At 37.8% G+C, this 24,641-nt stretch overlaps 1 protein-coding gene across 1 annotated transcript in view; it reads left to right on the forward strand.

Annotated features, from left to right (window-relative positions):
• Positions 1–622: 622 nt before the first annotated feature.
• LOC134804062 (uncharacterized) overlaps positions 623–24,641 on the forward strand; it is a 211,024-nt gene continuing 187,005 nt past the window's right edge. Inside the window, exons 1-4 of the mRNA XM_063776958.1 lie at positions 623–689; positions 16,351–16,429; positions 16,773–16,874; positions 21,005–21,122. Of these exons, the coding sequence (XP_063633028.1) occupies positions 16,361–16,429; positions 16,773–16,874; positions 21,005–21,122 (289 nt within the window). The 5' untranslated portion in view covers positions 623–689; positions 16,351–16,360. The remainder of the gene's footprint in view (positions 690–16,350; positions 16,430–16,772; positions 16,875–21,004; positions 21,123–24,641) is intronic.

The raw sequence follows: 24,641 nt of genomic DNA on the forward strand, positions 1-24,641 counted from the left end.
CGAATTTCGTCAGCTTATAAATAGCTAAGAACTCTCATGGCGCATTTTGTAAACATTCGCTTTTTTGTTTGCACACTGAATGTCTGGGTTCGATCCCCAGTAAGACATAACTTTTTGTATTGTTTTTCACTTAAACTTCGTATTTTTTTTTTATTAATTAAAAATTTCGTATTGTTGATTGATCAAACCGCTGTGTGGCGCTGTCATCGTGCACGGTCCCAATAAGCTATGCTCGCGAGGTCTACAGCTCACAGACCCACTAGTTATTTATTATCAATACATTTTATAAAACAAAGTCTCCCACCGCGTATGTCTGTTTGTGTGGTTGTATGTTCGCGATAAACCCAAAAACTACTGAACGGATTTACATGCAGTTTTCACCTATAGATAGAGCGATTCTTAATGAAGGTTTAGGTGTATAAATTATAATTTGTTAGGGTTAACCCGGTTAACCCGTGCGAAGCCGGGGAGGGGAAATTATTATTGAAAATTTCTATTAAAATTTTGGCCAACACTAGAGTAGCAGAACGTGAATTATAATTGCATATCAACGCTTTGCAATCAAAAACCATATCATTGATTTCCAAGATAATTAAAAAATTGCCATGGTATAAAATTGAACGGAATATAGTTACTCGTTACTAGATACCTGCTCGTCATTATACATTTGCGGCTGTTCGGAGTGTTCGGTAAGTTGAGAAGAAGGTAGGTGCCTGCGCCAAATAAGGCCCATCGCTATTTTAATTTATATTTTTTTAACCGACTTCCAAATCTCAAAAGGTTGGTGGTTTGTTACTCCATATCGCCGTCATTACTGGACTGATTTTGAAAATTCTTTTTACAGTACATACATTATGGTCCTATTTTCCCGCACTTTTCGTGCGATGTCAAAAGTTTAAAGGGCCATATGTACTGTAAAACGTTGTACGATACACGTGCGAATAGGTAATTCGCAACTCGTGTCGATTTAAAACACTCCCTTTGGTCGTTAATTTATCGCCACCCGTTTCGAATTTCCTCTTTTCCGCACTTGTATCGTAAATAACTATTTTGATAGTATGTATATGCATACAGATTGGTCCCAGTTCTGATGATGGGATCCATAGGGAATCGAGGGAACTCTTCAAATCTTAAAGGCATTGATATAGTGATTTTTGTGTTTTTACGAGTATTGTTACATTTAATATGAACTTACCCATTTGTCTATGGTACTAGACAAACATGGACGCTCAAGAATCTAGCCGTGTATGTATGGGCAATCTGCCCCGGACATCAAATTGATTGCCGTTTTCCGATTGATTTGCCTAGATGTAAGATTCTATTTCACCAAATATCAACCCTAAAATGCTACAAGTTTTCGAGAAAACTAAAACAAATGCTTTTAATATTTTTATCTTTTTTTATGTAGGTAAACAGATAGGTAAACCTACTGAACCAATTTTTTTGTAACTTAAACATATTATTTAGGTTGCAAATGTATCATTAAAAAAAATATGAAGTACGAAGTGTGTTTATAAATAGTGAAATGTTCAGTTTGAACTTTACAATATTTTTTTATGTTTCAAGCACCCTCCTATTTTGGGTATTTTATGTGTAAACTAATATTCTCTGCCATATATTTTTTCAAACTTTGATCAGGGTAAAAAATACCCTACCTGTGTGTAAAATCAAGAAAAAAATACCGGCCAAGTGCGAGTCGGACTCCGTAGTGCCTCGTATTTGGGGTGAGAGGGGTTTTCATACAAAGGTGATTTTGGAAGATTGTTGGATAGATTTTTTTTTATTTATGTGTATTACTATAGCTCCATTTTAAATTGGAATACATTATTTTTGTAGCAGTAGCCTTAAAATCCCTTCTCACCCCCCTCTAAAACCTTCTCTCCCCATTCATAACCCACCTCTCCCCGCGAAACCTACTCACCCCGTTTTACGGTACCTAATGATTTTCCGAAAAACTTTTAGCAGATTATCGATTCGCCAAACATCGTTTCGCATAGTCATTTATTTTTAAATTATGTAACTTTTGGTAAACTAACGTTTCGTTGACTCTTGGTTAATACCGTTCAGTTCGCTTCCGTGTAAATTAGCAGAACTATTATAGGCTAGATGACAAATTTTCATGTACGATATCAATCGATCAGGTTTTTTTTTAGGATCAAATGTATATATGGGACCCATTGCAATAAAGCAATACAAAAGTCAGAAATGATAGTCAAAGTCTGACAATCGTACTTCACTCGCGAAACGCCCCTAACAAAACGATAAGTGACCGTGACGTCAAGGTCACTAAGAGTCCATCTTGAAGTATGGACTGTATGGAAAAACCAAGATAATTGCGTTTTTGTCGGTGAAATATTGCGTTTATGTTTATAGTTGCTATACAATCTTTTTTTGAATAAAATTTAAGAAATCGAATGGTATCCTTACTTTCAGGTCCTGTATTTTTGTATTATTTCCATATATTATTTTAATATCCACATTATTGTGATAAATTGCTCATTTGCTATCTCTTACTAGGTTTTGTTATAAAATTCAACATGTTTCATCATCCCTATTGGACGATTTCCATTTGGCAGAGTAATCGTTTCGTTTAAGCAATGTTTAATCGGAGAACGTTTCACATTTTACTTATACATAAGTCGTTATTTTCGAAACAAAAACTGGTTGCAAAAATAAAGAAATCCCACATCCAAAAGGATGAATTAAAATTTATAAAAATTATAAAAACTATTATATTTATTTAACAAATGAATTAAATAAAATTTCATAACAAAAGTCAAATTACAAAATGGGTTTCGTGTCATTGGAAAATAAAATAATAATTAAAATGTGAAGAAATATAAATAATAATAAATAAATAAATAATTTCTTTATTCAGCCAAATTACAGTCCACATTTGTTAATCTGCTACTTATAAAGTAGGTTAATTGTACTTACAGAGGTATACTAAAATTATACAGGTATTTTATTTAACCCTTTACCGCATACGAAGCCATTTATGGCGGATATAATATTCAACTCTATTGACAGCTATTAAAGTTCACATTTAAACAATAAATTTTTAAAATGTAGTTTTATGTGGAGCACGGGTTTAGTTTATATAATAAACAACTCCAGTGTGGGGGTTCATTAGTGCGGATGCGGACATCCAGTGTCTTTGCAAAAGACAGTCTGCTATGCTGTCTAAATAATGTCTGCTGTAAAATTAACTATTTGTCTTTGTCTTTGTCTGATGTAAAATTAAAAATTACCTCTCACTGTAAAATAAATTTTTTAGACAGCTGCTCTATTTTTTCTAATCTTGTTGCTAATTTGTACGAATTTGATTTTATAACGTGACAAATTGTTAAAAACGATGGGTTATATGAGTAGTGGCTCTGTGAGCTGTAGACCTCGTAGCGGAAGGTACTGGGGGTGGGATACGGCGTTGCGTGAACAAGAGATTTCCTTTGGCAGGATTGGTCCTTAGGACCCAAGGATGGATTTAAGAAGTGGAGCCACCGAGATTTTTATGTAAATTTTTAGGGGGGGGGGGGGGGGGGGGCTCTCAACTTGATACTGATATCTATATCATTTAAGCTAAGTACTACTAAGCTAAATCCCTCCACCCCCCACCTGCATCAAAAATCTGGGTGGCTCCACTTCTTAAATCAATTTTAGGAACACAAAGATTGATTCTACCAAAGGAAATCTCTTATTCAGTGAACGCCGTATTTGACCTTTTTATGGCTTGAGCACACTCCACTATCGCGTTAAGCTTTGAAAATGTAAAAGTGTAATAGTTATCCCATCAAAAACATAAATGTGAAATGAGAGCCAAGTTCAATATTAAGAATAGGTACGGTCAGTCAAGAAAGTGGTAGACCACTTTCTTGGCTGACTGTACCTGATGAGTCGTTGTTGGCTTCGCCGGAAAAATAATTGAAATCTATATTATGGGTGCTAAGTTCTAGTTCGCTTGGGATGTAATTTACCTATAGGAGGCACCCAAAAATGTTTTTATGTTATTATTTTATTTTATTTAAACTTGGGAAACAAATAGGCAAAATAGTACAACAATATAATTAATTTAGACAATATATACATAGCCAAAACAGTTTCCACTTATAACTAATAACATTTATGTTTGCTCAGAACGGACTTAATTTATTAGGTTACTACAACGCATATTATTTTTAAATTAATGCATTACAATTACCTACATATTATATTATGTACAAAACAGAAACAGAGTATATCCTAAAACTTTAACATTTTTAAAAAATTTTGTCTACTAACAATTTCTTTTCCTTTTTTTATCGCAGAAACAAACTGTTGAACAGACATGTGATTTATATCATGATAATGTATTTTTCATTATAATTTTTACAAGAACTTTGATTAGGAACCTATTCCTTGCATACGCTGTACGACCTAACGGGGTAGCAAATAAGCCTACAGAACGAGTACGCCGATTTGGACATCTATATGATATTCTTGAGAGGATCGAGATTAAGAGAATCAATTAAACCATTTAAAAATTTGTAAATAAATTTTTGGTCACTGATTTCACGACGCTTACAAAGAGATTCTATGTGTGTACTATCATAATCCCAAAATTTAAATTTCAATCTCTTAATAAATTTATTCTGTCAAACATCAAACAAACATCAACATTTATTCAGCAAATAGGCCACAAGGGCACTTTTACACGTCATCATTGAATTTACATACAAGCAAAAATAATAAAATAACAATATATCCACATTTTTATAAAATAAAACTAACAATTCAAACTAATGTATTACAATTACTTAGAGATGTATATGGTCTCTTAATGTCAAATTACATAAAAAACCTATAATATTAATATAAAAATAATTGGCCAAGCACGAAGTCAAGACTACGGTGTTCAGAGCACCGTACCACGAATCCCTAGGCGGTTTTAAGTTTGGATACTAATACTAATTGATCCCATACATTTTATTCACGTGGAAATAAGTAATGTCTGGGAGCTCTGGGACCTTGGAGTTTGGATTGTTATTAAAGGCCTCTGGGCTAGTATAGGTAATGTAGAAGTTATAATTATAAAGCTTCTACCTTAGATATATTTTTTAGTGATTAGAGATTTTATTTACCACCTTGTCGGGTTGATTGATTTATATATCCATACCAAATTACGGCTTTCCAGCACTAACGATCAACCTCATCTTGGAGGTAAAATGAGAAAAAATCGTAAGAGTCCCATTTCGGCCAACCGAAGTCAAGAACGGTTATATAATATAATAGGTCTACCGTTTATCTAAAACGTTCGGTGAAGGCACATTTCTAGTAGAAACAAATTATTCTGAATTTCTCTGTAATTTGTACAAACCATTTCGTAAGCTGACATTCCGCTAAACTGTTGTTTTTACATCTTGCTAGCATCCATAACATATTGAAGTATATTCTTCCACTTGTCTGAACATTTTCAATATTATCTGATACTAGACGGGCCCGCAGCTCCGCTCGCGTAAATGAAATAAAAAGTTTGTCTTATGTTTAAATACCGACATTATTATGTATTCAACCCTGCCAGGGTTTAAGTATAACTGTGATAGGGATTTCTTATTTGTAGCCGTTATTTGGATAACTTAATTCGCAAATTTCTCAAAAAATTATGTGATTTGATAAAAGGCAAGATTGTTTTTTTTTTATCTACGTAGGTATTTATTTAAAACTTGTTTCAACATAAAATTATTATTTATTTTTATAAGCCTAGTTGCAAAAACGTTAGTTAGATTAATTTCCGCCTTTAGACGAATATGGACGACCACCGCCCATAAATCGCCTTTTCATACAAACGTAGGTAGTCCCCATTCCCCTTTCTGAATATTAACATTACTTACTACGGCTACGGTGACGCAAAGACCCAAAGTGAGTCCTGGCCTCCGACACCAGATCACGCCATGTTTCTCGGTCTTGCGATAGCTCTCGCCAGTCGCCAACGCCATGGTTGAGGTTGAGCAGGTCTTGAGCAGCTACGTCGTTTCAGCGGTACCTAGGACGTCCACTCGGGCGTCTCCCATTTTGTTGTCCTAAGTACGCTCTCTTCAAGGCAGCTTCAGTGGCTAGCTTTGGTCTCTCAATATTTCGCCACTATATCGGAACACATCCTTGTTTCTATGGCAACAAAGTTATATTAAGATATTTGGCTGACTGCTGACTATCCTTCTTCCTCGCGTTATCCCGGCATTTTGCCACGGCTCATGGGAGCCTGGGGTCCGCTTAACAACTAATCCCAAGAATTGACGAAGGCACTAGTTTTTACGAAAGCGACTGCCATCTGACCTTTCAACCCAGAGGGGAAACTAAGCCTTATTGGGATTAGTCCGGTTTCCTCACGATGTTTTCCTTCACCGAAAAGCAACTGGTAAATATCAATGATATTTCGTACATAAGTTCCGAAAAACTCATTGGTACGAGCCGGGGTTTGAACCCGCGACCTCCGGATTGAAAGTCGCACGCTCTTACCGCTAGGCCACCAGCGCTTTCTTTGGCTGACTGCTGACTATACATTTGCTTATTTTCATCAAGTCGCTCAAAAATATCTGAACATGCACTTTATCTGCCTACATTATAACTTACTATCAACTTTGTATTTTTGGCCCATCTCGGCAGCCCGTTCCCCGGACGAATATCAATGTTTGCCGAAGCCGTGAAAGTCAATCTGAATAATATAACTTAAAAATAAATTTAAAACAACAAAATACAAATTATTAATACTATGATAATATTATTTTGATTGATAATGATAAGTTATATATGGCATAAGTCACTCGTATATTAGGCTATATACTACGGTTGAGGTTGACAGAACTTTTTATTTTACTTCGTGTAAAAAAACTCCGAAATAACTGTATACCAACATGACAAACATAATTTAGGTTACTTTAACTTACGAATAATTTGGTCTAGTCTGTAGCACCACAGAAACGAAACTAACCGAGAGTTGCCGAGAAACGGCCGATCGTCGTAAAATAAGTAAAATAAAGTTTGTTATGAAAATTTCTTTTGCTTACTGTAAAATAAATACGTATCGAAAGCGATAGTTTTTATGCTCTAGTCTATTCCCATATTTAGATAATAGATTGAAACAGTTTTTTCTTATCATACGTGCGTCGTATTTGAGAAACGTGTCAAAAACTTTTTTAGAAATTTGTAAGGCGCCATCTCCCTTCTTCCCTCGTTTTTTATCCCGTTCTGGTTTTTCGATTTTATATACGATGATTATTGATTCTTTCAAACACCAAAATAGTTGACAATTTAATATACGTCAGAGTTGACAAGCAACTTCGAGCATGAAAAACTAAATCCGTCTAAAATGTCTACATACAACCTCATGATAATCTTTGATATAGTCGCAATTGTTGTATTTTAAACTTGTAGACTGGGCAGGCACGACTCAAAAAGGAATAATATTTCAATTAAGTGTGCGATTCGGCATTTCTCGGTTTTTGATGTTTAGGCTTGTTTCTGATACAAAATGTAATTAACGTAAAATATTACCTAATCAATTTGCTCATATTTCATATAAATCACAGAAATAAGTAATAATAAATGTCTAAGTTTTAGTACAAGTAGGGTAATTGCGTCAGTTTACCGTCCAGTACCTGTTTTCGTCCACTTGGCGGAGTTGCTACAAAGAATTGCGTATAATTTGAATATAAACCTACCTTACCGCACAATTTTGTACTTATTGTAAATCAGTTATTAAAAGAAAAAATATTTTAGTAGAACTGGGATTGATGAGTACCTGGTACCAAATCTTAACTGACATTTGTGTCGCTGGCTGTAAGGTTGACGAAATATAAACTTATAAAGTTAGCCGATCTCTCAAACAAGTGTGATCATTGAGATCGGCTTACTTTATATTCCGTCAACTTTACCTTTATTTTCAAAAACTGAATTTTAACTGTCATATACTATACCGGTCCTCCAAAATTATTTTTTCGTCACAGAACTAACAGAACAGAACTACTACTATCAGAACTAACAGGTATATTGCCTGAATAAAGAAACATTCATTCATTCATTCAGAACGGGATCTGGTTGCTGCTCTCACCGATCCGTTCAAAAATATACAATTATACATACTGTATAAAATAATTAATACACACTGTATACAATTAATACATAAATGTAATGGTACCTACTTAATGAAATTAAAGGAATATTGTTTCGATGAATCAGATACTCTCAGTAAAATTTATAGATAGGCCATAGCTGTTAATAAATATTAAATGACTTTATTATCTCTATACGCTTAATAACTCTATGTGCTCTATTGTGAAAACAAAAACACAACGACAGTGAAGAACGGAATTCTTAATTTAAATTTTTACAGATAAACTCCAATAATAAATATGATTCTTACTGAGCACACTGAGATAGTCCATTGGTTGGAAAGCCCGTTCGAAATTTAAACTTATTTGCATTATAACAAGGTTGTATTTTGTAGATCTTTTTTTTTCTTTCATACTTATAGTAGGCTATTCAGAAAAAAAAATGAAATATCCCACAAAAGTAAGTAAGTAGAATTAAACTTTGTATCAAAGACATAAGTCATAAATTTCAGTGCCAAAGTTTTAAGTAAGGATCTTTCTCGCTAAAACTACTTCCTAATATGAATGACCAGTGTAAGCATGAGTTTGCTAGCCCTAAGCAACCAAAGATCAGGCTGCAGTTGAAAAACTAATAAAGATAAAGTTAACCTGATAATTTTCCCGCCGTCTCCATGCTTGTTTTGGTTGGATATTGACTGGTCAGCTGCCTGTTAGCTATAGTTTTCGCGAGAATCGCCAGGACAGAGGTGAAAAATTTTATATGAAAACTTGCAATTTTAAATGCATTTTTTATCGAAACTACTGCATTCTAAAATGAAGTCAAAATCAGTCCATCGACTCAATTTTTTGCAAGCTTTTTAATGGTACCTCAGACGATTCTTACAATTGAAAATAAAATTCAGCCTACCCCTCTAACCCCCTAAATTTCCCCCTAAAATCAGAAATAAGCAGTTTTGACTTATTCACAGTGTTAGTGATGGTAATTGCCATAACTTTTCCAAATTTTAGGTACCTACATAAAACGGTCTTTGAGAAAAATGCATTTAACTGATTTGCAAGACCGAAGTGATCCCATAAGAGCACCGTGAACAAAATTTTGTACGGCGCTCTAAAAAGAACAGACAATAACACAAAAAAAATCTATAACATTTAGAGGTGTAAATGTCTCTAGGTATCAGAACTATAAGAGTATATAGTTTATCAAATTATCCTTAGAGATGTATAGGGTCTCCAAAAGTCAAAATCCTGTATAATTATAACACATTCATTGAAAGAAAATAAACATACGAGATCAGAATTAGGCGTCTCACTGTAATTAATTAATAAAAATAAAGTTACTAAGTGTAATAGCTCGTGTTAGCTTAAACAGGCCAGTCTCCACAAACAGCACCCGTTCACAAGTATGACGTGTATCTCAGCCATCGCCTCCCTCAACCTTCATTCGGGAAAGTGGCGACCCGATCAACGACGCCACCGTAAGCAAAGACATTTAAGCGAGCATGACATGTTCAAACTACCGGCCTACATTAATATTAAAATAGTAATAACATGTAGCTGTAAGTCACAGCATTTTGTGCTCGTATGTTACATAAAAAGACAGTATAGCTTCACATAATTACTACCTGTATCTGTACTCAATAATAATATGTACATTAAAACGAGGACACCAGACGGTACTTGTAGCGTATTCTAAATGTGATCGGACATTATGCATTATAAAGAAGTTCTAATGTTTTGGGGTTTTTTAAATCCTTGTCGAAATATAAATCCTAACATGTTATATGCCTTAGATGACATTTTTAACCGACTTCAATTTCATAGAAGGAGGAGGTTCTGTATTCGGTTGTGGCTATTTTTTTTTCTATGTACGTTCACCGATTACTCCGACATCCGTTGTCCGATTTGAGTAATTCTTTTTTTGTTTGAAAGGAGCTACCTCCGAGTTAGTCCCATTTTAATTTGGTTCAGTTCTGATGATGAGATCCATGAGGAATTGAGAGAACTCCTCAATTTTTAAAGGCACATGCATAATAATGATTTGGGCGTTTTCTTAAGCAACTCGAGCATTTTCTCCCGAAAACCACTAATTTGATGAAGTAGACCTGATGATGATGATTGTTTTGATGATAATGATGATGATTTTTTTAAATGTAGTATGTTCAGCGATTACTCCGGCACCTGTGATCCGTTTGAGTAATTCTTTTTTTGTTAGGAAGAAGTTACCACCAAGGTGTTTCCGTATTATTTTTGGTTCTGGTCTGATGATGCAAATCCATGAGGAATTGAGGGAACTCCTCAATTTTTAAAGGTACGTGTAAAGTGATTTCGCGGTTTTCTAAAGTAACTCGAGCATTTGCTTCCGAAAACCACCAATTTGATGCAGTGCAACTGTAGCCTTACCATGAGTTTGACGCTACCCCCAATCAGTAGCCTTACCACGAGTTTGACATTGACATATTCGCTACCGTCTTCATAACCCACTTTTAAAATTTTTATGCATCTCGCTCACACTAATGTTAACTAGTTCGAGCGAGATGCATAGGAAGTAAGTTACACACATGCTAGCGAATATATCAATGTCAAACTCGTGTTAAGCTGGTAAAGCGTTAAGGGGTCAGGGATTAAGGGATCGGGGAATGGCGGTTGAAGGGTTGCTGGTTCAGGGTCGAGGGGTTCCTGGATCAGGGGTTGATGCGCTGTCAGGTTGAGTGATCGGGGAGCTGAGGGATTGGGTCAGTGGCGGGGCGGAGGATGGATTTAGTTGACAGGAATTATAATTTCCCAGACTCGACACGAGAAAATTCCTGATTACATATTTACTAAAGTAATAGGTAGGTACACGAATTTAGTGTTCACATGATCTAGTTTTTCATTCATGCGTCGCGCTCTTAACAATGCGTTAAAACTAAAAATGGTAAAATAAAAACTTTTAAAAAAAAAAATTAAACCGACTTCAAAAAGGATGAAATAAAATATTATCCTTTTTTAAGTGTATGCGTTACCGTTTGATATGTTTGAAGTCGGTGTCAAGCCAAGTAGTAACAATACCAGTCAAAAATAATCAGCTTTGTGGCTATAAATCCCATTAGAACTGTTAGTAATAACTATTATAAATGTGTAAGTAATTCTGGCTGCCTCTTTGTCGCCTTACATAGCTAAACAACTAAACCGCTTTAGGTGAAATTTGGCAAGAAGTTAAATTCCTTGAATTGTTTTATATTTTGAAATGTAGTCCTCTGGATAAGGGACGGGAAATAACTGTCCCAATCCCACAACTGCGTGCTATAGACTGTTCGAGCATTAGTAAGAAATGCTCTTTCAAAAATAAGACGTCAATAAAATGCATTGGATTTACACTAATTTGCCGACAAACATGGTTCGGACTGCGCCAAGAAGGTTTGATCGTGAGATCGTGTGTTCTGAGGTGTGTTCTTAGGTCCAGTCGACGTCAATGATATGTTTACACTTTTGCACCTTATTCCTTTGTAATAAGGCGAAAAGTGTAATCATATTTTTAACGTCGACTGTACCTACAGAAAGTACGTTCAATGTCGTCGTGTAAGGCAATCCAACGTAGGTAAATCTTTATCGAATCGCACCAAAATCATGGTATGCTTCAAAATTTGGCTTGGCACCGACTTCAAACATATCAGTTGGTAACGCATAGACTTAAAAAAGGATAATATTTTATTTCATCTTTTTTGAAGTCGGTTCAATTTTTTTTGTAAAAAGTTTTTATATTTATATGCGAAACGAATTGCAATTCACTATCTAAAATTACTCCTAAATCCTTAACTACTTTAAGAGGTTTATTATCAAGAGAGTAATTGAATGCTATAGGATTGCACTTACGAGAAAATGAAATGGAACAGCATTTCTCTATATTTAAAAATAGTTTATTAGCTGAACAATAAGAACTTAGTCTATTGAGATCACTTTGTAGATTACGGCAGTCATTCTCTGAGTTAACAATAGTAAAAAAATTGGTATCGTCGGCATACAATAGTAGTCGATAATGTTGAAAGCATTTGGCTACGTCGTATATGTTGATATTAAATAGCAAGGGACCAAGGTGAGACCCCTGGGGGACACCAGATGAAATGGGTACGAAATTGGAAATTTAGCCTTTGACAGCTACAGCCTGGGTCCTATTACGTAGGTATGATGTAAGCCACCTTAGAAGCGTTCCATGAATGCCAAAGGTTGCTAGTTTTTTTATAAGTATAGAGTGCGAAATTTTGTCGAATGCCTTAAAATAATCTGTGTATATGGAGTCTGCCTGAAATCCCCTGTCCATAGCATCCAATGCGAAATCAATTAGTTCGCATAGGTTAGACTCAGTAGATCGCTTGTTGACAAATCCAAGTTGTTGATGTATTAACAGAGACCTAATTACGCCATTAAGGTCATCAAAAATTATTTTCTTAAAAAGTTTAGGAATAACGGATAATTTTGAAATGGCACGGTAATTTTGAATGTCACGCTTGTTAATAAATATTTTTTGTAAATATGTATAAAATGTGACCTGTAAAATTTGCTTTTACCAATAAAGATCTGTATTCTGTATTGTCACCGCTCTTAAAAATAGGGTGGGGGGTGGGGGGGGTGGTGATGTAGGGGGGTTAAGACCGCCTGTTGTTTACCTCTGCTTGTATTTCTGTTTTCTTTTGTATTGTCTTCTTTTATTGAGGTGTGCAATAAAGAGTATTTGTATTGTATTGTATTGTATTGTTACTGCCGAAAGCTTCCAAATCATTGGTAAAGACCCAGATGGGTTGTACGTTGTTTCATATACTACATTATCGTAGAACTGTGCTTCATAGAAAATGTTTCTCATATTATCATTTCATAGAATGATCAACTTCCAGTGCACTTACATTGTAGAAGCTGTACTTGTAGATTTTTTATAGTTCAGAAAATTAATGTTTCGAAATTCATGTCATAAAATTTCAGGTCATATATTATTATTCCTTATAATATTTACTTTATATAAAACTTGTTTCCAAGCCTGCATATTCATAGAATATTGTTTCACATTTTATTAAACGTAATATTTTAATTTCATAGAAGGCTCAGTAACTCAATACTTACTTTGTCAAAAATTTAATCATAGATCTTTATCTAACCTAACCTAACCCACTTTTCTGGTAACATTTTTTTTCTGCGGGGGTCGCAGTTCTAATCTAACCTAACCTACTTTTCTAGCAACAGTTTGTTTCTGCGGGGGTCGCAGTTCTAACCTAACCTAACCTACTTTTCTAGCAACAGTTTGTTTCTGCGGGGGTCGAAGTTTTAACCAAACCTAACCTACTTTTCTGGCAACAGTTTGTTTCCGCAGGGGTCGCAGTTCTAACCTAACCTAACCTACTTTTCTACCAACAGTTTGTTTCTGCGGGGGTCGCAGTTCTTACCTAACCTAACGTACTTTTCTGGCAACAGTTTGTTTCTGCGCGGGTCGCAGTTCTAATATTACAATTCTTTGCATTGAGTTTAATATCAATAAATTTAAATGAAGTGCATACGTTCTGAAATAATAATATTTGAAAAGAAAATACTCGAACTAAATATTATATTAAACAGTTCCTATGAAACAACAATCTATGAAATCTGTGTCTACGAAACAAGAATACACGAAACATAATTCTACTGTTTGATAAGTTTCTAAATTTAAAAAGTTTGATAGTAATATACATTCAACTGAATTTCTATGAAATATGTTTCAACCAAGTCAATAGTCTATGAAACAATAATATTGGAACTGAAAATATATGAACCAAATAATATATGAAATAATTTCTGGGAAACGACATTCTATGAAATTTCTGTCTGTGAAATACCCAGATGATAAAGAAAGATTAAATAGTATGGTAATTGGAATCGCTAATGTTGCTCGCACACTGTTCAAGCACAAAGTTCACACTGCACAAAGTTCGCAGCACTGTATGAGTGTATGTACAACCAAGCCGCATACAGCCAATAACATTTGTCAAGATCTAAAATCACATTCGTACACTTAAATCATCGGCGGTCGATATGGAATTCCCGGTTGTTGTATCTTATTTTGTTTACTCTCATACGGTATTTTTGCCCTGTTGATCCAAGTGAATGTGTTTGAAAAATATGTCGTAATGTTTTATAATATTAGTTTATGGACATAAAATAACAAAAAAAAATCAAAGTGAAAATTTCACTATTTGTAAACCAATTGTAAAGACATTTGTAATCCATAATGTGTTTAAGTTGCCAAAAACATTTCAGTAGTTTAGATAATAAAAAATAAGTTCAAAAACTAAAACCCGACTACTGCAAATCGCGCTCTAAAAAGTATGAAACAAGATAGAATTCTTATCTGAAATTATCATATAGGAAAATTATAAGAGTTATCATATGCCAAGATTATAAACTTTAAGGTAAAGTGGCATACGACCACGGCTATCCTCTGAATCTCTGTAAATATATAAAAAAATGATAACTCTTATAATTTTCCTATATGATAATTTCAGATAAGAATTCTATCTTGTTTCATACTTTTTAGAGCGCGATTTGCAGTAGTCGGGTTTTAGTTTTTGAACTTATTTTTTATTTAATTAATTTTGGGGTCAGGATTTCGTTACTTACAATAATATTTGAAGTCACCTTCGGCGCCTGGCTTTGGAACGCGTACAGCGAGCCTCGTACGTCGGGCTACGCCCGACTCTTTTAGTATGAGGGCGCCTTCGGCGCCCGGCTTTGGAAGGCGTACATCGTGCCTCGTACGTCGGGCTACGCCCGACTCTTTTAGTATGAGGGCGCCGAAGGCGCCCGGCTTTGGAACGCGTACATCGTGCTTCGTACGTCGGGCTATGCTCGACTCTTTTAGTATGAGGGCGCCGAAGGCGCCCGGCTTTGGAACGCGTACAGCGAGCCTCGTACGTCGGGCTACGCCCGACTCTTTTAGTATGAGGACGCCGAAGGCGCCCGGCTTTGGAACGCGTACATCGTGCTTCGTACGTCGGGCTACAACCGACTCTTTTAGTATGAGGGCGCCGAAGGCGCCCGGTTTTGGAACACGTACAGCGAGCCTCGTACGTCGGGCTACGCCTGACCCTTTTAGTGTCGCCTTTTGGACCGAGTCCGGTGCGTCACATAGGTACGTTTCAGTATGCTTCGCCTGACCACTGCGAATTTTAACGAGGTGAATATACTAAGATTACTAAGCAACTTTTACCATGGGACCTAACCCGATCTCGTTAAAAAATTTGGTGATCTGGACTTCTATACCTATTCACGTTATAAAATATTGCAGGTCATTTTAAAAAACACCATGTATATAGCGGCCAAACAAATTTCTTTTGAAAAATCCTTCTTGTATCGCCGTAGTCGCGTAACACGCGGATAGATAGAATCCAGAGCGATTGTAGATTCGTAGTTCGAATTACCTACCAGATAAATTAATGTTTTATCGGGTGCATGCAAGCAAAGCCGGGTGCAAAACTAACAATATGTATATATTTGAATTGTGCTAATTGCGCTCTTTCAAATGATATACAACACGTCATCATTACTTATTTTTATTTTTTTGGTTCGTGACTTTATGACCTCTAGAGGGCGCCGTGTTCATTTTTTTGTAACGTCATATAGCCAATAACCAGCGGACGATTAAGACGATTCGAATGACACGTCGTTTGTCAAATTTCAATGCGTACTTTAGAAGTTATGAGGGAACAGATGAACATACATACATACATACATACATATCCACAAACATACCGGTCAAAATCATAACCCTCCTTTTGCGTTGCCGTAGTCGGGTAAAAAAAACTTTTCCTTTGTTTTTATTTTTTCGAAAGCTTTTTTGCTTTTAGGGTTAATATTTGGTGATATAGCATTTTACAACTATGCAAAGAAATGGCAAAACGGCAGTCATTTGCCGTCTGGGGCAGATTAAAGTATTAAATTTTGAAAGTATGTAGGCTTGTTTAAGAACCGGGCCTTCTTTAGCACAGGTACCTTATGTGCGCCGATTATGATTTTGTTGTCTTTTTGGCGAATAGATGAAGTTCCCTATTCAGTACAATGTTAGCGCAATTTCACCGTATTATGTCCTACACAATCTTTCCCCGAGTAACGAAAACGTATGGAATATTTCGTCCCCCATTGAGATTTCGTATTTATTACTCCCAGAATGAACTCAAACTTACCAAACTTTATAAATATCTAACTAACTAACGAAAAAACAAGTGTATAAATAAATCTATTCATAATAAATACCTACCTTCTGTTGCAGTTTAACGACGATGAAGATTACTCGTTATTTCGTCTTTATGACAGCGGTGTTGTGGGCACAGCTGCCCGTTTCTTGTATGGTTAGTAAACAAATATGTACATACTTGCAGTAGAACCATCACCATCTTAATACGATCATGTTTATTTCGACTTCAAGCCTAGGGGGGCTAGCCAAGACGATAATCGTTTGCAGAAAACGAACCGCTATCACTTCCATATATTATAAGCAAGGTGATCTATACCTACGTCACCGTTATTTTAAATCGTGGCTGTATTTTGAATTGGCTTCTGCCTTACATGCCTTTAATGTCAAACAATAAACAAATTGACGGTATCTGTTATTTTAACGTACATAACTATTTTTAACACATTATTTCGTAAAACCATATTTTTTCTTACTGATTATTTCCCGGTTATTTTAAGGCACAAGAAGAGCTTTTTAAAATATTCAATTGGATTCTTATCGACTGCCGAACAGCGAACAGTGACTGCTTAATGATGTGCGTGTTTTCAAAAATGGAAATTGTAAGTTTTGTTGTTATTTTTTATCACAAGGTCATCCACCCACCTGCGAAACTGCACGCGTGGCCACTTTATCATTGGATTGAGCTCGCTGTATATCTAGCTGCATAATTGCTGCAAAATTATGCGTTTTATTTATCTATCAAAGGCGGCCCGACAGCGTACAAGTTGGTCACTTCGAACCAGGTTAGAACCACGCGTGCCGCCATGGTCAATATGAAATGTGCTACGCGTAGAACTAATACTTAAGGTGCAGTACATAACACATCAACGTCTACACTGCACTCTCAGGTACAGATTTTAAAGATGACTCACGTTAGACCAGGCCGTGTCCGGACCGGAGCTTCCGGCGCATCGTTTTCCATGGAAAGCATCACATGATCGCCTGTCATGTCATAGAAAAATAAGCGCCGGCAGTTCCGGCCTGGACACGGCTCGGTCTAAGCGAGTCAAATATGACGCAGCGCAGCGGACCGCCGATGGTGAATAAAAACACGTAAAATGTTATTTAAGTACACAACCACATGGATAAACACAGAATACTTACTAAGGACGTGGTTTTTATTTTTACACATATTATTTGGGCATTTCTATTTAAAGTTGTACCTACAATGTTTGTGTTACAATTCTGACAAACAGTGTCAAATGTGACGATTCTTCTAACAAAAACTTCACTTTTGACACTGACACTTCTAATCCATATCGTTTCTAGATCTATTAATTGACGTATCTTAAAGTTCGAATCGGGCATGTAATATATGTTCTGGGTAAGTATATAGTAAGATTCTGATCTAATAAGTCTGTATGAACTTGTAGCTTAAGTTCAACATTATTATTCCTTAGAATAACCAAAAACCTAATAACCAAAAAGTCTAGCGTTACTTTGAGTTCAAAGTTTTTGTCCTACGCGCGATATGCCGCATCCATCCGATCACCCATCAATGCCCTCGTAGACGTGTTATCTGCGACCGGCCAGAACAACTCAATGCACACTGTCCTGTTTAGCAACTAAAAATTACCCACAAATTTAGACGATATTATATTATTGTTAATGTTTAGATTAAGTTACTAATAACCTTATCGTTAAATACTGCACGCTAAAACTAACTAAATATGTATATTTCTCATGTAAGCGAATTTAATGTAATTCTTTTGAGAATAAAGATTTCTTTAAACTGAGAATAAACATACAGTGAAACCTGGTTAATTGGCACCTGGATAAATGGAAAACCTCAATAATTGCAACCAAAAGTCCGGTCCCGGTCCCTTGAGACCAAAAGGCCTCTATAATTGAAATTATGGAACCTCTATAATTGCAATTTAGATTTTTAGGGCTTTTCGTAATTTTGCCTCTGTAATTGACCACATCGCAACTAAGACCTCTATAATTGACACTGTGCTAAAAAAATCCGTTATTTCTGCTCTTCTTTTTACCTCTATTATTGAAACTAGTCTTACTTATTACCTCTGTAATTGAAATAAATTAAATAATAGACAGCAGAAAGAATATTTTAATAGCAATGATCATTTTATTTATATCTTCATCCAGAATTCAATTTATTTATTGGGTATTTATCGCAGCCTGTAGTAGGTGAAATAGTTTTGATTAAATCAAAAACAAAGTATGCTTTTTACATTCTAGTAAAACTTTCTTCTACAATTCAAGGAAATTTTTCAAACCCAAATGATTAATAAGAAAATGAAGTAGTAATTAATGTAGTGTATATAATAGACCAGAAACCCAGAACGTAAGCGTGTAAATCTACTTTCAATGGTTATTTGTACCTCCATAAAAGAAATTTGTCAGAACGCAACCTCTATTAATGAAAACCTCTATAATTGACACAACGATTTTTTGAACCTCGTTAATTGACACGACCTGCTTAAATGAAAAACCTGGTTAATTGACAAAAAATGGCCGGTCCCTTGAGATTGCAATTATCCAGGTTCCACTGTATTATAATTTAGCATAGTAACTACTAGATATTAAGATGTGTGAAAGAAATTTATTAATATAAATGATTAAAACACATAAACAGGAATATAAAACTAACTACAATTAAAATAACTAAAATTAAAAATACCTATCATAATTTGGTGCCTTTGGGAGGGTGCCCAACACGCAGGCAGCGTTCTCGCGCTGGATTGCGATTGTATTCTCGACTGTATTTTAAGTAGGTTAGGTACCTGGAACAAATATTCCATAGGTGCCACATTTCTCTGACCAATTTGGAAGGCCTAATAAGATATAAGTTGTCGTTCGTTGCAATAAGATAAGGCCTAACGACTGGTAATAAGGTATGTGTGTTGCTGTTAGTAGGTAGGTAGCCTTACCTACTAGGTAGTACTGCCTACCTACTACTACCTACCTAGCTAGTACTACCCACTACACACGGTAATACTTACTACCTACCACTTACACAGTAGATTAAGGAAGATTGTTGAGTGCCGCCAACAAACTATCATGCAGTTTGGCGAAAAAATATGTGTAATGAATATTGCTGTGTATTTTTTATACTAGTAGACTAATAGGCGCTCGGATGGACGATTAGTCGGCTAGTCGCCAAAAACGATCACATTGATCCTTTCGTTTCGCTATTAATCATATTAACTGAATGATGTTCCCCGCTGGTCCAAATAACTAATGATTGGTCGTTAGGAGTCCCAATTCATAATTTTTAGTGATCTTGACCCGATCAGCAGTACGCGTTAGTTTTGCGTAGTAGTGGCCAGTCAAGATTGAGCCTTTCCCCAGCGGACATGGCCTCTACGAAAAGTGTGCTCTGTAAATTATTCCTCTGGGGATTATTTCATTCATGATTCGTTCTCGCAGGGAACTTCAACTCAACTTCTCTCTCTATAAGTACCCCTTTGTGCATTGACTTTTCTTTCTATGCTTTTTGAGGGCCTAACCGTTTTATTAAATACACCTCAAATAATAGAAAGAAATATAAATAGTACCATCTGTAATGTTGCGATTGTAATTGTAACCCACTATAAAATATACATACGGACTGCGACGACGTGCATGAATATAATATGATAGTATGAACAATACTTGTAAAGGGGCCCACTGATTACCAGTCCGCCGGACGATATCGGCCTGTCAGTTGTTCGGAGCTGTCAAATTTTTGTTCTAACTGACAGGCCGATATTGTCCGGCGGCCTGTTAGTCAGTGGTCGGCTTAAGTATGATGCTTTAATAGATAGGTATACATTTGAGTAACATAGGTACATTTTAACATAATAATATATGCTTAATATTGGCTGTTTATTGCTTTTATGTTGTTAAATCCAGAACGGATTCAACTATCTTTATCTATGGGAGAGCTGTAAACCTATTATGCCTAACTCCTACTGCCCTAGTCAACCCTAAACAACCATAATTCCCTAGCCCTACCATAGATTCAGTTTACATATAAATAAATATAATAAATAGGGATGTCTGCTTTCCTTTGCGACCTACGGGTACAGACGGAAGGTTGGAAGGATATGGGTAAATGGGTTTTTGGATAGTCACTGCTAGTTACACCGACTCATGCAACTAATTGAGGCGTGAAGGTGTCTTATGCCACAGTGACGTCAGTGACGGAGTAACCTGGTTGATGAAGTAAACACGGTGTCCAAATGAGAAAAGAGGGTTTATTTACAATAATTATTCTATTTATACAAAAATTCTGCATATGAGTGATTCTATACAATGAGATCGAGTTACGTTAGCGTGCGTTTCCGTAGTCGGCGGTTTGTTGTCCCAATTAGCTCTGCTGCTGATGTACCTAGTCGTATGTTCAACACACGTGAACATATCTCCTAAGCTGTTTTCTGCAACAAATAATAGGCCGACTATTCGGCGTTTTTTGCCGACTAGTCGCCGACTGTAAATTTGTGTGTGGATAGTATTAAGCTTTACCGACTAGTCGGCGACTAGACGACTAGTCGCCGACTAATCCGTACAGCCAACCCTACCCTAGTACAAATATATCACTCGTATATTAATCTGACACGCTCGAGTAACTCTAAAAATCCGCTCTTGGGCTCCCCTACTATGGAGGATTATGTCTCACTCGCACTAGTTACAGTATAGTCATAAATTGGCACATTGCTTCTAGTTTCATATAGCTTGTCCTTTGCAGATAACAGAGGAGCAAGAGTACGACGAGAGAGAAATGCTTGACTGGATGAAGTTCCCCGTAGACATGGGCTTACTAACACAAGACCAAGCGAATCAAATCGCTGCTGCGTGCAACCGTGGTAAATATATTTATTTATTTATTCATTTTTGCACAAAAGAAAAACTTAATGTTCAAAAGGCGAACGTAATGCCATTCATTACCAGTCAACCGTATTCACAAACAGCAGCAAATAACGCAGTGGTAGCCAACCCCGGCTTGTACCAATGAGGTTATCGGAAATGATGTACGATACGATAGGCACATTATTTGTCATTTGATATTCATGAGTAAATTTTCAGTGAAGGAAAACTTTGTGAGGGAACCGGATTAATCCCAATAATGGCTAATAGTTTCCCCTCTGGGTTGGTCAGATGGCAGCTTAGAGCATACAATGACTGGAGAAGCCTTTTATATGTCGTAATTGCGTACAAAGACATCTGTCGAATTTTGCGATAACGAAGAGACACTCACACATTTGAATAAAAACAAAACCGGCCAAGTGCGAGACGGACTCGCGCACGACGTACTATACCATTAACGTACCAATACGCAAAAAAACACGTTTGTTGTATGGGAGCCCCATTTAAATATTTATTTTATATTGTTTTTAGTATTTGCTGTTATAGCGGCAACAGAAATACATCATCTGTGAAAATTTCATCTGTCTAGCTATCACGGTTCATGAGTTCCAGCCTGGTGTCAGACAGACGGACGGACAGACGGACAGCGGAGTCTTAGTAATAGGGTCCATTCTCATTTTGACGCACACAAACATATCACAAATGGACATTTCTTTAAGTATTAGGTATACGATGTTATGCACATGGTGCAAGGTTTGTGACAGGGGGTGTTACTGAATGTTACGTACTGTATGCTCTAAGTGTGGCAGTCGCTTTCGTAAAAAACTAGTCGGGGTTAGTTGCTAAGATGCCAAGCCGACCCCAGGCTCCCATGAGCCGTGGCAAAAACTAGTCGGGGTTAGTTCCTAAGATGCCAAGCCGACCCCAGGCTCCCATGAGTCGTGGCAAAAACAAGTCGGGGTTAGTTGCTAAGATGCCAAGCCGACCCCAGGCTCCCATGAGCCGTGGCAAAAACAAGTCGGGGTTAGTTGCTAAGATGCCAAGCCGACCCCAGGCTCCCATGAGCCGTGGCAAAAACTAGTCGGGGTTAGTTGCTAAGATGCCAAGCCGACCCCAGGCTCCCATGAGCCGTGGCAAAAACAAGTCGGGGTTAGTTGCTAAGATGCCAAGCCGACCCCAGGCTCCCATGAGCCGTGGCAAAAAGCCGAGACGACGAGAGAAGATGATGACGTGTGGAACTATCCAAAGTATAGTGTGATTTTAGATAGCGCTAATAGGAGATACACTTAGGTAAATGAGTAATTCTCAAAAAAGTGGCATCTTAACCTGTCATCGAGTGTTTGAATTGAATGTATGTTTATTTTGCTCTTTTTCATATGAAACAAAAATGTATCTAGATAAACTAAAACAATGTTTATCGAGGCCAAGTCATTATTTTTATTTAAATTCAATACTTATATTTAAATACTTATTTAAAAAAATGGAGATAGGCTGTATCAGGGACACAGCCGCTATGACTGACGTGAAACGTGGTGTGGACAGCTAATGCGAAGGCCGAAGGCCGAGCTCCGCGTAGGGCCGAAGGCCCGAAGCATCCAGGATGTCAGTGCTTAAACACAGACCAATAGTACAAGTGTCTAAATGCGAAGGCCGAAGGCCGAACTCCGCGTAGGGCCGAAGGCCCGAAGCGTCAAGGATGTCAGTGCTTTAGCACAGAACAATAGTACAATACAAGTGTCTAAATGCGAAGGCCGAAGGCCGAGCTCTGCGTAGAGCCGAAGGCCCGAAGCATCCATGTGTTAGTGCTTAACAACAATAGTATAAGTGTCTAAATGCGAAGGCCGAAGGCCCGAAGCATCTAGAATGTCAGTGCTTGAGCACAGAGCAATAGTACAAGTGTCTAAATGAGAAGGCCGAAGGCCGAGCTCCGCGTAGGGCCGAAGGCCCGTAGCGTCCAGAATGTCAGTGCTTACACAGAACAATAGTACAAGTGTCTAAATGCGAAGGCCGAAGGCCGAGCTCCGCGTAGGGCCGAAGGCCGAGCTCCGCGTAGGGCCGAAGGCCCGAAGCATCCAGGCTGTCAGTGCTTAAACACAGAACAATAGTATAAGTTTCTAAATGCGAAGGCCGAAGGCCGAGATCCGCGTAGGGCCGAAGGCCCGAAGCATCCAGGATGTCAGTGCTTTAGCATAGAACAATAGTACAAGTGTCTAAATGCGAAGGCCGAAGGCCGAGCACCGCGTAGGGCCGAAGGCCCGAAGCGTCCAGGATTTAAGTGCTTAATCACAGAACAATAGTACATGTGTCCAAATGCGAAGGCCGAAGGCCGAGCTCCGCGTAGGGCCGAAGGCCCGAAGCGTCCAGGATGTTATTAGTGCTTAAACACAGAACAATAGTAGAAGTGTCTAAATGCGAAGGACGAAGGCCGAGCTCCGCGTAGGGCCGCAGGCCCGAAGCGTCCAGAATGTCAGTGCTTACACAGAACAATAGTACAAGTGTTTAAATGCGAAGGCCGCAGGCCGAGCTCCGCGTAGGACCGAAGGCCCGAAGCGTCCAGGCTGTCAGTGCTTAAACACAGAACAATAGTATAAGTGCCTAAATGCGAAGGCCGAAGGCCGAGCTCCGCGTAGGGCCGAAGGCCCGAAGCGTCCAGGATTTAAGTGCTTAATCACAGAACAATAGTACATGTGTCCAAATGCGAAGGCCGAAGGCCGAGCTCCGCGTAGGGCCGAAGGCCCGAAGCGTCCAGGATGTTATTAGTGCTTAAACACAGAACAATAGTAGAAGTGTCTAAATGCGAAGGACTAAGGCCGAGCTCCGCGTAGGGCCGCAGGCCCGAAGCGTCCAGAATGTCAGTGCTTACACAGAACAATAGTACAAGTGTTTAAATGCGAAGGCCGCAGGCCGAGCTCCGCGTAGGACCGAAGGCCCGAAGCGTCCAGGCTGTCAGTGCTTAAACACAGAACAATAGTATAAGTGCCTAAATGCGAAGGCCGAAGGCCGAGCTCCGCGTAGGGCCGAAGGCCCGAAGCGTCCAGGATGACAGTGCTTTAGCATAGAACAATTGTACAAGTGTCTAAATGCGAAGGCCGAAGGCCCGAAGCGTCCAGGATTTAAGTGCTTAATCACAGAAGAATAGTAAATGTATCCAAATGCGAAGGCTGAAGGCCGAGCTCCGCGTAGGGCCGAAGGCCCGAAGCGTCTAGGACGTCAGTGCTTTAGCACAGAACAATAGTACAAGTGTCTAAATGCGAAGGCCGAAGGCCGAGCTCCGCGTAGGGCCGAAGGCCCGAAGCGTCCAGGACGTCAGTGCTTTAGCACAGAACAATAGTACAAGTGTCTAAATGCGAAGGCCGAAGGCCGAGCTCCGCGTAGGGCCGAAGGCCCGAAGCGTCTAGGCTGTCAGTGCTTAAGCACCAGATAGATCTCGTTTGCAAAATTTTACTTACCGCCCTCGTAGCACAATGTACCTACTTGTGCTGTATTTTTTTGACATGTAGGTAAGATGTTATGCTAGA

This window comes from Cydia splendana, chromosome Z (assembly GCF_910591565.1).
Source record: "Cydia splendana chromosome Z, ilCydSple1.2, whole genome shotgun sequence".
Taxonomy (NCBI): Eukaryota; Metazoa; Arthropoda; class Insecta; order Lepidoptera; family Tortricidae; genus Cydia; species Cydia splendana.